At 34.8% G+C, this 14,259-nt stretch overlaps 1 protein-coding gene across 3 annotated transcripts in view; it reads right to left on the reverse strand.

Annotated features, from left to right (window-relative positions):
• Window positions 1-200: 200 nt before the first annotated feature.
• Window positions 201-14,259, reverse strand: part of LOC142229947 (sodium-dependent nutrient amino acid transporter 1-like) — a 33,951-nt gene continuing 19,892 nt past the window's right edge. For all 3 annotated transcript variants that reach the window (XM_075300544.1, XM_075300545.1, XM_075300543.1), the window contains 8 exons: window positions 13,736-13,964; window positions 7,411-7,681; window positions 7,118-7,221; window positions 3,705-4,071; window positions 3,537-3,636; window positions 716-892; window positions 557-651; window positions 201-490 (listed from right to left, as the gene is read on the reverse strand). In XM_075300544.1, the coding sequence (XP_075156659.1) occupies window positions 314-490; window positions 557-651; window positions 716-892; window positions 3,537-3,636; window positions 3,705-4,071; window positions 7,118-7,221; window positions 7,411-7,681; window positions 13,736-13,964 (1,520 nt within the window). In that variant the 3' untranslated portion in view covers window positions 201-313. The remainder of the gene's footprint in view (window positions 491-556; window positions 652-715; window positions 893-3,536; window positions 3,637-3,704; window positions 4,072-7,117; window positions 7,222-7,410; window positions 7,682-13,735; window positions 13,965-14,259) is intronic.

Here is a 14,259-nt window from a genome sequence, read left to right on the forward strand (position 1 = left end):
CGGCGGAAAGAATTCATTACGAAGAGCTGTCTGCAGGGAAATTTCTCGTATGTGGCCCACGAGTATTTAAGATTTGGACAGACCGAACTTTCGAGCGTGTGTACTTATTAAAATGTTAGACAAATTCCTTCCAGACGTGTATACGTTTTTTAAAGACATCTTGGTCGATTGAGGTTAGATTTTCAAATAAAATTAAGAAATTATGGGACATAACAGTTTTCGAATTTCAAATTTATATTTTTATCTAAAATGTTAACAATTTTTTAATTACGCACGTAAATCTTTACTTAAATTCTACTTATTTATATTTTGATCAATTTGCTGCTCCAGATATATTATAGACTTTTTGCTTGAAAAATCCGAATTTATTGCTCAAAAGCTTTTTTCTTCTTTCTCCGGCCAAAGCTTCTTTATAAGCAATCCATTTGGCGCGTGTTTCAGGATTGTTTGGTCCCCATTCATCAGAATATTTGAACGATGTTCTTAATGTCTAAAATTACAAAAATAGAATTAATATATACCAAAAATGATCGAATAGTTCATATATAAACCGTACATTGATAAATGAATCTTTATAATGGGTCCTAATATACCACCAGCCCCACAATGGAAATTGGGAAATGCCTACTACAAATATTACCCAACCAGCGACTGAAATTGTATTCGAATAAAAATGTTATATATTTAAATATTATAGAAATTAATTTTTACTTACTATTAGCTCCTTCTGGATATTCAATTTTCTTGTATGTTAATGGTTCAATGATTACCATGGAGTAAATAAAGATAAACAACATCATTACTGGAGTTAGGAATGACCAGCATAACCGCCAATATAACGACACTTTTCTGTTGGTCATAAATTCCACATCATCACAGAAGTTTTGTAATCCTTTAATAAAATAATATAGAATTCAAATTAATTTTACTGAAATATCATTAATATTTTTTCAATTAAAAAGTTAATTTAATAAAAAAAAAATAATTTAAATTCAAATAATTTTTTAATTAATTCATTTAATTCTTTTAATTAAAACAAACATCACAGAAATCAGTACGATCAATGAATGTTTTAATTTATGATTGATCCCATCATTGCCGAGATTGAAGAAATTTTAATCAAAAATCGTAGGCCATGACGGTTCTGACACGACTCCGCAACGTCACACAAAGCAGGTGTAAACGAATAATGGCTAGATAATCATGTTCTATACTTAATTATGTCCATACAGGGTTTATCCAATTCACTAGTCAGTATGAATGGAGAAAATCCACTCGCGGTGATGGGCCCTAATATCGGCACTTCACATTCGTAAAGCGTACAACTAATTTTTGACCCACTCAGAGTAATACTCAAATCAAGCATACATAAATAAATGCGATCTTAAATTTAGATTACGTTTACAGATTTTTTTCTATTCACAATTCATTTTATTGTTTACAAGCCTACAATAGCATTTTTATCTATTTCATTCAGAAATAAAGTTATTCTTGATGGAATTCAAGAATGATAGTGTGATTGCCTTACATTTGACTGGAACACCACAAGTGGCTATTGTTAGAAATCTACAGCATTTAAATGTGAACAAATCCTTTGTTTCTCGTAACATTGCATCGCATCCAAAACGTGGACGAAAAATTGGTTTTCTCCGCGGAGAAGGCATTCCATATTGAGCAGTTTGTGAACAAACGAAATGATCAGCAAAGTGGTCAGCTGTAAATTGACTCCATAGATTTGCCACCAGAACTCAAGTGATGGTCCAACGGTCAATCCGCGCTCGAATTCGCCGAATATTATCGGGAAAATGTCTTAAAAACAATATTGAATCCCAGGGCAGACTAACATTTCGCCCGCAGACCGGGCAATGGTTAAAGGGTGATACGGTCAAAATTTGGTCAAGGGAAAACGCGTGTAAATCGGTGAAATCGTTTATTTAAAAAATCAAATTAAATTTCTTTTTCAAGTTCAATTAGTATAAAATTCAGGAAAAATATTCAGTTAGGCTTTCGCTTTTCCAAATCCGAATTGCCGGGCCTCACGCTGCTCGTCCTTAGCAGTTTTTTGGTCTTCTTTAGGTTCCGCTTGACAATAGCCCTGTATTTCTCAATTGGGCGGAGCTCTGGCGTGTTGGGAAGGTTCTTGTCCTTGGGAACCACCTGCACGTTGTTGGCGGCGTACCACTCCATGGCCTTTTTACCGTAATGGCAAGATGCCAAATCCGGCCAAAACAGTACGGAACAACCGTGTTTCTTCAGGAAAGGCAGCAGACGTTTATTCAAACACTCTTTCACGTAAATTTCTTGGTTGACAGTCCCGGAAGCTATGAAAATGCTGCTTTTCAAGCCACAGGTACAGATGGCTTGCCAAACCAGATATTTCTTTGCGAACTTTGACAGTTTTATGTGCTTGAAAATATGTGCTACCTTTCCCCTTCCTTTTGCCGTATAAAATTCCTGTCCCGGAAGCTGCTTTTAGTCGGCTTTGACATATGTTTCGTCGTCCATTACCACGCAGTCAAACTTCGTCAGCATCGTCGTGTGCAGCCTCCGGGATCGCGCTTTGGCCGTCGTATTTTGTTTATCATCGCGATTTGTAGTCACTACCTTCTTGTAAGTCGATAGTCCGGCTCGTTTTTTGGCTCGATGCACGGTTGTAGACGATACACCCAGCTTATTTGCGGCATCTCGGAGAGAGAGGTTAGGGTTTCGCTTGAAACTACCGGCAACTCTCTTTGTCGTCTCAGCGGCTTTCGGTTTTCGATTTCCCCCCGATCCAGACTTCCTGGCTGTCGACAAACGTTCCCCAAACACTTTAATTACATTTGTAACGGTTGATTTGGCAACTTTTAGCGATTTTGCCAGCTTTGCGTGCGAGTAGCTCGGATTTTCGCGATGCGCGAGCAAAATTTTGATACGCTGCCCTTCTTGCTTGGACGGCATTTTGACAACTGAAGAGTGAATTCCAAAATCAAAATAGGAGCAACATTCTACACAAACACACTTTCAAAATGAGGGGTGTTCAGGTTTTTTAAATGCAAAATTGAAAGAAATACGTCAATATATTGACCAAATTTTGACCGTATCACCCTTTAGCGTTCCCGTCTTGCATAAAGGTCGTGGTCCCAATTTCGACCAAACACCAAAAAGTTTTTCAGATATGAATTTTCCCTTCTCAGCAATGTTGGTTACATTTCTGAGTATTTCAAAGCTTCTCTAAGTGGAGATCACTTGTCATTAAGGTAATCATAGAAACTGCTGCCCGATTGATAAGAGAGAAGAAGGTATCAAAATGGACTGCATAATCTAAGTGAGCCAAAAATAACGGGGTGCCAGACTTAACCTATGGACATTACAAGCACGTGTCAATCAAGGATGACCTCGATTAATTTCTACCGTACAAAGGCCATCAAACTCTTCGGATTTGAATCCGTTGGACGTTTACGCCTGCAGCGTCTTATGGCTTCCTGTCTAAGGTAGCCAATTCGAACAAATCTAAACAGTAAATATGTAACTTTAAATCTGAACAACTTGCTTACCATATATCCAAATTATTCCAATGATTTCTAAAATTGCGATAACAAAGATTACATAAGTACCACCGTAAAAATCCACCAAATTCAAAATCCACTGACCACCCTGTAAAATAAAAACAATGTTATATAGACTTACATCATCTTAACTCACTGCTTAACATCTTAACTCACTGGAGTAACATACACCAATCCCAATAAGAATCCACATGTAGAACAAAATAAGGCAACTACCCAATATTTCAATGATTTAAATTGATCACATATGATAGTGACAATGGTACTCTGTAGAGCCACAATAGAGCCAACACCCAAGACGAATAACATAAAAAAGAATAGAACAGCAAAAAACTGGGGAACCGCCTGAAATTTCGCAATAGCATCGGGATAGGATATGAATGCCAATGCTGTTCCACTTTGAACGACTTCCTTTATATCAGTTATATTGAGGTTATGTGCCAGATTGCCTAGAATACCAAAAATAGTAATACCAGCTAGCAAACTCGTTACAGTATCCAAGGTGGTTACAATCATGCAATCTCTGAAATAAAAAAGAAGAAATTTACAATAGGGAAAACCTTCCTCACATAAACATTTTCAAGAACATTAACAAGTATATACAGGGGAGCCACCGTGGTGCAATGGTTAGCATGCCCGCCTTGCATACACAAGGTCGTGGGTTCGATTCCTACTTCCACCGAACTCCAAAAAGTTTTTCAGCGGTGGATTTTTCCACCTTAGTAATGCTGGTGACATTTCTGAGGGTTTCAAAGCTTCTCTAAGTGGTTTCACTGCAATGTGGAACGCCGTTCGGACTCGGCTATAAAAAGGAGGTCCCTTGTCATTGAGCTTAACATGGAATCGGGCAGCACTCAGTGATAAGAGAGAACTTCACCAATGTGGTATCACAATGGACTGAATATGTTAGTCTAAGTGAGCCAGATACATCGGGCTGCCACCTAACCTAACCTAAGTATATACAGCCTTAAGTTCAGCCGGACCGAATAAATCAAATTTAATAGTTTCCTCAGAAAGTTCCTCGTCGTAGCGAGTTACTTGAAAATACTTAGATTTCCACGTGGATTTTGAAAAAACATACCCCCTCATGAAGATCGGCCAGATTCTGATATTATAAGAAACATTTGTATTTGGGTTTTAACGATAAAATCTGTAAATTTTACTTTTAGTTTGAAGCAATTTGGATGAACAGTACAGTGTCCATTCTATTCCCTCAAGAAATGGAATCGAGATATCTGTCAATATGGAAGCTTAAGCAAAGAATGGACCGATAAAAACTAAATTCGACTAGAGTCTTTGTGAGCCTAAAATACTTCTAGATTTCTAATTTCAGGCAAATCGGATAAAAATTTAAATTTAAGTTAAGATGGCCCATATTTGCTTGGTGTCGTTACAACCTCCCATCGGACATTAGCCATCATAACAGCCTTATCACGCAGTATAAGATTTCTAGAAACCCAAGAAGTCAAAGCGGGAGGTCGGTCTATTTGGGGTCTAACCAAATAATGGACCGGTCCTAAAATGCATCTAGATTTCTAATTTCAGCAAAATCGGATAAAAACTAAGGTTTGTAGAAACCCAAGAAGCGAAATCGAGAGATCGATCTATGTTTTGGTATAGTGTCATCCTATTCGGCACACCTATTTGTGGTCCTAAAATACCTCTAGATTTCCAATTTCAGGGAAATCGGATAAAAACTACGGTTTCTACACTCAAAAATGTTTAATTGGATCCAAAGATTTTGACCTTCACTTAAGGATTTTGGTGTTGATTCCGAGCCATAGATGCGGCTTCTTTAAAATAAAGCACATTTGTAAGGACATCTCTGGCCTTAAATCTATGATCAATAAAATTATAATTAGGATACAGATCTTGAATTTTCATTCTGAACAAACGAATGCGAGTTTCAAAACAAATTATAACAGATACTGGACGTTTTCTTAGTTCTAAAAAACCAAAATGTAAATCCTTAAAATAAGTCTTAGCCTATATTTGAATCGTATATAAAATCTTAAAGATTCAATATATAAGCTCATTTAAAGACAATTTCTTTTAATTAAAATTTTTTTCTTTGCTTTAATGAAAATTTACCTTACTTCAGAGGGACGCAAATTTAAATTTAGATTATAAACTTTATTTTATAAAAATTTTAAGATTTCCCCCATATAAAAAAAAATTAAAGAAAAATCCAAGTCTACTTTTACATATAAATTCCTTCGATAAACTGACAATAAATTGTTTTGCATATGGGCATAAGTATGTTCTAAATTGCGTGTCCTAAAATGCAGTTTGCATAATCTTTCATATTAGGCCAATAGTCTTTCATATTAGGCCAATAGTTTGGGTATTGCCCAAACATTTATATGTTTGATCTCTTCCAATATATAATATGTTTGAAAGCATATTGGTCTAAACAATATATGTTTGGGTAGTCTAAGTTCCAAACATTTTGTATTTTTGCATCCAAATTCAGTAATGTTGTCTTCCAAAAAACAATATGTTATTATGTGAACATATAATATGTTTGGAAGCATTTTGCACCCAAAAATATTATATGCTTAAAAAAATTCTCCCAAACAATATTGTGCTCAACATTTTATTTATTTATTTATTTATATATTTACAATTATAATGAATTATGAACATAAACAGGTAATATAGGTGCTAACAACATAGGTTTTCGACCTGAATGCTCAAAATTGTGTTTCTGCCTAATTGTATATTCCCCCACATCTTTCTCACTTCCACGAGATTTTTTAGTTCTTAGCACCTTTTTTCTGTAATACAAACATTGTAGAAGAAATTATTCAATTTTATGATTTTTTTTTTATTTTAATTTTACCTTTTGCCGGACGGGGATTCGAACAGCGGACCACACAGTTTGTAAGGATCATAGAAGTAGCTGATCAATTGCCCAAGGAAAAATAAAATGTTAATTTTGTAATAACAAGCGACAACCACCAACTTAATTCAATATCGCTCCCTGTTAAATAGCGCTCCAAGCTACTAAACACATATATGTTTATAGGCTATTTCTAAATTAATATATGTTTGCATCCAAGCATATTATATTTACAAACATTTTATGTCCCAAACATAATATGTTCTAACATATTAACATATATGTCCCAAACATGTTATGCTAGTTTATGAACATTATATGCTTGCACTCAAAAATATTGTGTTTAAAAATTTGTGTTCCAAACATATAATGTTTATAGCCAAACATATGAAAAACAGTCTTTTTCATCCGTGCATGGACCGATACACACCATATCTGGGACACCTATTTGTGGTCCTAAAATACCTATAGATTTCAGTCAAATTGGATAAAAACTAGGGTTTCTAGAACCATAGTCGTACCCCCCATCAGCATTCTGTGGCGGTGGGTATAAAAACCTATTACATTAAATTAGGGAAGGTCACTTAAATCTACCCAATTTTAATCGTTTGTTAAACAAACCTGGTTATTTAAAAACTGCGATGTTTTTACAACAAGAAAATTATTTATTAAGTAGTCACCTTAATTCTATTATATCTAGTTTATGATGAGATTTTATAGTACGTACCTGTAAATTGGATGATCAAATCTGTTGTATGATGAAAACATAATTATAGGGCCATTACCAACGGCCAACGAAAAAAAGCATTGGACGACGGCTTCTTTCCACACCTGTAATAAAACATTACTTTTTAAATATGATTTCTAATGTATATAATTAGTGAACAATATCGAAAGTGGAAAATTTTACTTTTCTAAATTAAAAATTTCCACACTATTGTGAAATAATGAGTACAATTGTAATTATCTGTGTACACGTATGTGTATAACTTGTTTTTTTTACTATATTAATGGAAATACCTTCAAATTCACTAATTGACCCCAATCAGGTTTTAGAAAGAACAGAATTCCATCAACAGCGCCATCTAACGTAACTGCACGAACTAATAAGGCCGCCAATACGACATAAGGAAATATCGCCAAAAAGTATGCTGCTTTTCCTGAACTTTTAACACCTTTACTTATAACAAGAAATATAACAATCCAAGAGGCGAGCAGTGTTAATGTTAGATATAAATTGGGAGTTCCGAGACCATCTGCTATCTGTAGTTTCTCTTTTGTTACAATTTCACTGTAAAATCGAGAAATAATTATTATACAAAATTAATAGTCTAAATACTAAAAGTTTATTATTTGTGTGAGAAGAAAAATGTACAAATGTCCATAAATTTGAGCGTCGATTATACATTATACTTGTATGCTTTATTTAAATTTTTTGTTGGAGAATGTTAAGGGGGTCCTTCTAATATTATATAGTCGAACATGTGTTTCGTCAATTTTATGCAAGTTTTTTGTCTATGGAAAAAGTGAAATCTCAATTTTCTTCATTTCTGATATTGCCCTTGAGCAATTAAGGTGACCTATTTATAGTATACAATTCTGTTTTTTTCTGTATGAGAGGAAGTGTTATTTAACTAAAAGGACATCAAAAATTTAAAATTGGGTGTACGGTATAAACAGGGTAAGTCGATTAAGTCATGTTCTCTATAGTGGTCATCGGTAGCCAAAGGTTGCAAAATTTAATAAATATTATTTAAATATTATTAGACTAAAAATGTTATATGCAATGACAAAATTCGAAATTATTATAAACAAGTATATACGGCCGTAAGTTCGGCCAGGCCGAATCTTATGTACCCTCCACCATGGATTGCGTAGGAACTTCTACTAAAGGCTGTCATCCACAATCGAATTACTTGGGTTGCGATAACACTTGCCGATGGCAAGGTATCGTAAAACTTTTTAACACTGTCTTCTAAATTGTAAGTTAGCCCATACGGGGTATATATTAAACAAAAAAAGGCCGATTAAATACGTATATAATCTAGTTTGACAAAATTTTCTATAGAAATAAAATTTTGACAAAATTTTCTATAGAAATAAAAATTTGACAAAATTTTCTATAGAAATAAAAACTTGACAAAATTTTCTATAGAAATAAAATGTTGACAAAATTTTCTATGGAAGTAAAATGTTGACAAAATTTTCTATAGCAATACAATTTTGACAAAAATTTCTATAGAAATAAAATGTTGACAAAATTTTGTATAGAAATAAAATTTTGACAAAATTTTGTATAGAAATAAAATGTTGACAAAATTTTCTACAGAAATAAATTTTTTACAAAATTTTCTATAGAAATAAAATTTTGACAAACATTTCTATAGAAATAAACTTTGGACAAAACTTTCTATAGAAATGAAATTTTAACAAAACTTTCTATAGTAATAAAATTTGACAAAATTTTCTATGGAAATAAAGTTTTGGTCGATTACAAAATTTTCTATAGAAATAAAATTTTGACAAAATTTTCTATGGAAATAAAATTTTGACAAACATTTGTATAGAAATAAACTTTTGACAAAACTTTCTATAGAAATGAAATTTTGACAAAACTTTCTATAGTAATAAAATTTGACAAAATATTCTATGGAAATAAAGTTTTGGTAGATTATTTTTGGCGATATGGACCAATTTTTGTGTAATAAGTCATCGGCTATATATAACTAAAGACCGATATGGAACAATTTTTACATGGCTGTTAGAGGCCATATATTGACAAAATGTACCAAATTTCAACCGTATCGGATGACTTTTGCTCCTCCAAGAGGTTCCGGCGTCAAATCTGGGGACGGTTTATATGGGAACTATATATAATTATGGACCGATATGGACCAATTTTTGCATGGTTGTTAGAGACCATATACTAACACCATGTACCAAATTTCAACTGGATCGGATGAATTTTGCTCTTCCAAGAGGCTCCGGAGGTCAAATCTGGGGATCGGTTTATATGGGGGCTATATATAATTATGGACCGATATGGACCAATTTTTGCATGGTTATTAGAGGCCGTAAACTAACATCAGGTACCAAATTTCAACCGGATCGGATGAATTTTGCCCCTCCAAGAGGCTCCGGAGGTCAAATCTGGGGATCGGTTTATATGGGGGCTATATATAATTATGGACCGATATGGACCAATTTTTGCATGGTTGTTAGAGACCATATACTAACATCAGGTACCAAATTTCAATCGGATCGGATGAATTTTGCCCCTCCAAGAGGCTCCGGAGGTCAAATCTGAGGATCGGTTTATATGGGGGCCATATATAATTATGGACCGATATGGACCAATTTTTGCATGGTTGTTAGAGACCGTATACTAAGACCACGTACCAAATTTCAACCGGATCGGATGAATTTTGCTGCTCCGGGAGGCTCCCCAAGCCAAATTTGGGGATCGGTTTATATGGGGGCTATACGTAAACGTGGTCCGATATGGCCCATTTTCAATACCATCCGACCTACATTAATAACAACTACTTGTGCCAAGTTTCAAGTCGATAGCTTGTTTCGTTCGGAAGTTAGCGTGATTTCCACAGACGGACGGACAGCCGGACAGACGGACAGACGGACAGACGGACAGACGGACGGACGGACAGACGGACGGACGGACGGACATGCTTAGATCGACTCAAAATTTCACCACGACCCAGAATATATATACTTTATGGGGTCTTAGAGCAATATTTCGATGTGTTACAAACGGAATGACAAAGTTAATATACCCCCATCCTATGGTGGAGGGTATAAAAAGATATTGCATTGGGATCTGTAAATCCCATAGCAGCTAAAAAAAATATTTTCACGATTTTGAGTTTTGAAGGAACTCGGCACAATTTTAGTAAAGGGTGATACGGTCAAAATTTGGTCAAGGGAAAACGCGTGTAAATCGGTGAAATCGTTTATTTAAAAAATCAAATTAAATTTCTTTTTCAAGTTCAATTAGTATAAAATTCAGGAAAAATATTCAGTTGGGCTTTCGCTTTTCCAAATCCGAATTGCCGGGCCTCAAGCTTGACACCTGCCATCTGATTTTGTACAGCCACCTTGTCCACCTTCTTCGCCGCAGAAAGCCAGTTTTCCTTGAACTGCTGCTCGTCCTTAGCAGTTTTTTTGGTCTTCTTTAGGTTCCGCTTGACAATAGCCCAGTATTTCTCAATTGGGCGGAGCTCTGGCGTGTTGGGAGGGTTCTTGTCCTTGGGAACCACCTGCACGTTGTTGGCGGCGTACCACTCCATGGCCTTTTTACCGTAATGGCAAGATGCCAAATCCGGCCAAAACAGTACGGAACAACCGTGTTTCTTCAGGAAAGGCAGCAGACGTTTATTCGAACACTCTTTCACGTAAATTTCTTGGTTGACAGTCCCGGAAGCTATGAAAATGCTGCTTTTCAAGCCACAGGTACAGATGGCTTGCCAAACCAGATATTTCTTTGCGAACTTTGACAGTTTTATGTGCTTGAAAATATCTGCTAAATTCCCCTTCCTTTTGCCGTATAAAACTCCTGTCCCGGAAGCTGCTTGTAGTCGGCTTCGACGTAGGTTTCGTTGTCCATTACCACGCAGTCAAACTTCGTCAGCATCGTCGTGTACAGCCTCCGGGATCGCGCTTTGACCGTCGTATTTTGTTTATCATCGCGATTTGGAGTCACTACCTTCTTGTAAGTCGATAGTCCGGCTCGTTTTTTGGCTCGATGCACGGTTGTAGACGATACACCCAGCTTATTTGCGGCATCTCGGAGAGAGAGGTTAGGGTTTCGCTTGAAACTACCGGCAACTCTCTTTGTCTTCTCAGCGGCTTCCGGTTTTCGATTTCCCCCCGATCCAGACTTCCTGGCTGTCGACAAACATTCCCCAAACACTTTAATTACATTTGTAACGGTTGATTTGGCAACTTTTAGCGATTTTGCCAGCTTAGCGTGCGAGTAGCTCGGATTTTCGCGATGCGCGAGCAAAATTTTGATACGCTGCTCTTCTTGCTTGGACGGCATTTTGACAACTGAAGAGTGAATTCCAAAATCAAAATAGGAGCAACATTCTACACACACACACACCTTCAAAATGAGGGGTGTTCAAGTTTTTTAAATGCAAAATTGAAAGAAATACGTTAAGTTTATATTAACCAAATTTTGACCGTATCACCCTTTAAAAATAGTTCAAGCACAAAAAAGTCTAAATTTTCTAGCTAACCGGTTCGTAAAATAAACAAATATTCATCCTATGTATATCCTATATACAAACATCAAACCTTAAGGAGTTTTAATAAAGGATTTAATACCCAATTTGCGTTTTTGAACTCATAAACCAGAATTCGGATAAAAAAGTTATCAAAATTAAGCTTTCGATTATGCAGGAAACAAGCAAAAACAAAACAAACAAAAATTTTTTAACAGAATTGAAGGTCACATATTAAAATGTGTTTAAGTATATTTAGGTGAATTGACTCCTTTGACTACCAATGTCCACCTAGGAGGACATCTTGCTACATCAATGTTTACATAATTGTAATTCCAAAATTTGTTGTTTTGTACTCTATATCACTAGAATACACTCGTTCTGAAGAAAAAATAATTTTGCAATGGCTACTTTTAATTCGGTAGTGAAAGGTTTAAAGCTTTATTTCATATTCAAACCTTGAAAAAGTGAATTTCAAACCTTAAAAAGTCCATCTTTGCTAGGACGATATTAGAATTTGTTCAGTAGAACTTGTTTACTTCCATATTATTTTTACATGTGTTCACTAATGTCTTAAATTGGATTAATATGTACTTAATGAATAAGAAGCTCTTCCTATGATGTTTCAATACTATGGCTATAGTGTTTTAGTATTATTTTAATTTTATTATTAATATTATGCAATTTATAAGACCCTTGCTTATTTTAATAAAATGTTTTTAATTTTATTTAATTAAATTATTTATTCATAATACTTGGTGTTATTTAATTATATTTCTAAATTCATATATGTTTGCATCCATAAACAATGTTATGTCCCAAACATAATATGTTCTAACATATTATCATATATGTTCCAAACATGTTGTGCTAGTTTATGAACATTATATGCTAGCACTTAAAAATATTGTGTTAAAAAATTTGAGTTCCAAGCATATAATTTTTATACCCAAACAGATGAAAAACAGTATTTTTCGTCAGTGCATATGGCACGAAGTGTTACTAATTACAAACAACCACATTTCTTTTGTGACAAAATAGGTTAAAGTTTCAGCTTGATTTGATTCAGGCTCACTTAGACTATTCAGTTCATTGTGATCAAATTAAATGACAAATTAATGTCAGTTATTCAAAAATATGACTTGGTTAGCATTGTGAACATTTATTTATTTATATTTTTCGAACGGTCCCTCCGCCCACTTTCCCGCCCTTCCGACCGTGAGGGCCACGTCCCCATAACGTAGGGACAGCGTACACACCATGATCCGGACCATGGCGGAGTGGAGGCAGAGGGATGTAACCAGCTACAGAGAAGGACTCATCATCCGGATATATTACATCACAAATACTAGCTTATTCAACAAAAAAATGTATTAGTTATCCAAATATGCTAAAATTCTGGACTTCATCACATCAATACTTAAGTTAGTGCCAACTAGATGATAGATTGAATTAAAATTAATGCACATCATACGAATAGGCTCCACAGAAGCATAGTTCGAACGTTGAAAATCAATGAAAAGAAACTGGTAATTCCTAGATGCCCTAAAACGAATATTTATCCTAATCCTATATATGAATTTCGAGTATGGAATATCATCACTAACTAACCTATACATCATCATAGAGCTCAACATCGTCCGTCGGCTTCTAAGAGTAGATAAATGAAAATCACTGTTCCAATGAAGATGTCTCAAAGCGAACAACAAGAACTGCTTCAGAACCGATTCTATCCTATCAATGTAAACATCATACTGAGGATCCCACACGAGAACCCCAGATGCCTTACTCACCATCGAAGTAATATGATAATTAAAGTTAAGCCTACGATCCATAACAATGCCAAGATCAACAAAAGAATCAAACTCTTCCAATAACGAGCCCCGTATGCTATACCGAACATCAATAGACCTAGACCTGAAGAATCGCATAAACTTTCATTTCTACAAGTTCAAATCCATTAGATTTACCCTACACTAATCACCGAACCTATCCAAATCATCCTGTAATAAATTATCATATAACCATACAATATTTTCTATTTAAGAATTAACTTTATCAATTTGTATACAAATATACAATATATTCAATATATTGAAACTCACGTGAAATACAACTCCGAGCTGCTGGTCAATCTGATTGTTGAATTATTTGGTGACTGCATACCTTCCTCTTTTGGCAGTGAGTCCACACAATTTTCCCATTCATCCCGACAATACGTCCATGGAAGGACAGATTGACAGGAAACAATCATGTAGTATAATGTGAGTGCGATCAGAGATGAATAGTAGGTTATAATACATATTGTACCAAATCCTTGACCATACCCAACACCTAAAAATTAAAATTAAAAATGTATAATATTATAATAAATTACTTTTTGACTATGAAGGTATTCCAAATCTACAAATTTTAAGATATTTCGAACTATTTTGTGGGAAATACGAATTTATTAAATCTTTACGCTTTATTTGTGTATAACTATTTTCCTATTTAGTTCATTTAATTAACGTACACATAAACAAGTATATGAGGTCTTAACTTCGTCCGGGCCGAATTTTACATAACCACTACCATGAATCGAAGATATTAGTTGTTAAATTAAATTCCTTAATCTTCACGTCCAATA

Source organism: Haematobia irritans, chromosome 3, assembly GCF_050003625.1.
Source record: "Haematobia irritans isolate KBUSLIRL chromosome 3, ASM5000362v1, whole genome shotgun sequence".
Taxonomy (NCBI): Eukaryota; Metazoa; Arthropoda; class Insecta; order Diptera; family Muscidae; genus Haematobia; species Haematobia irritans.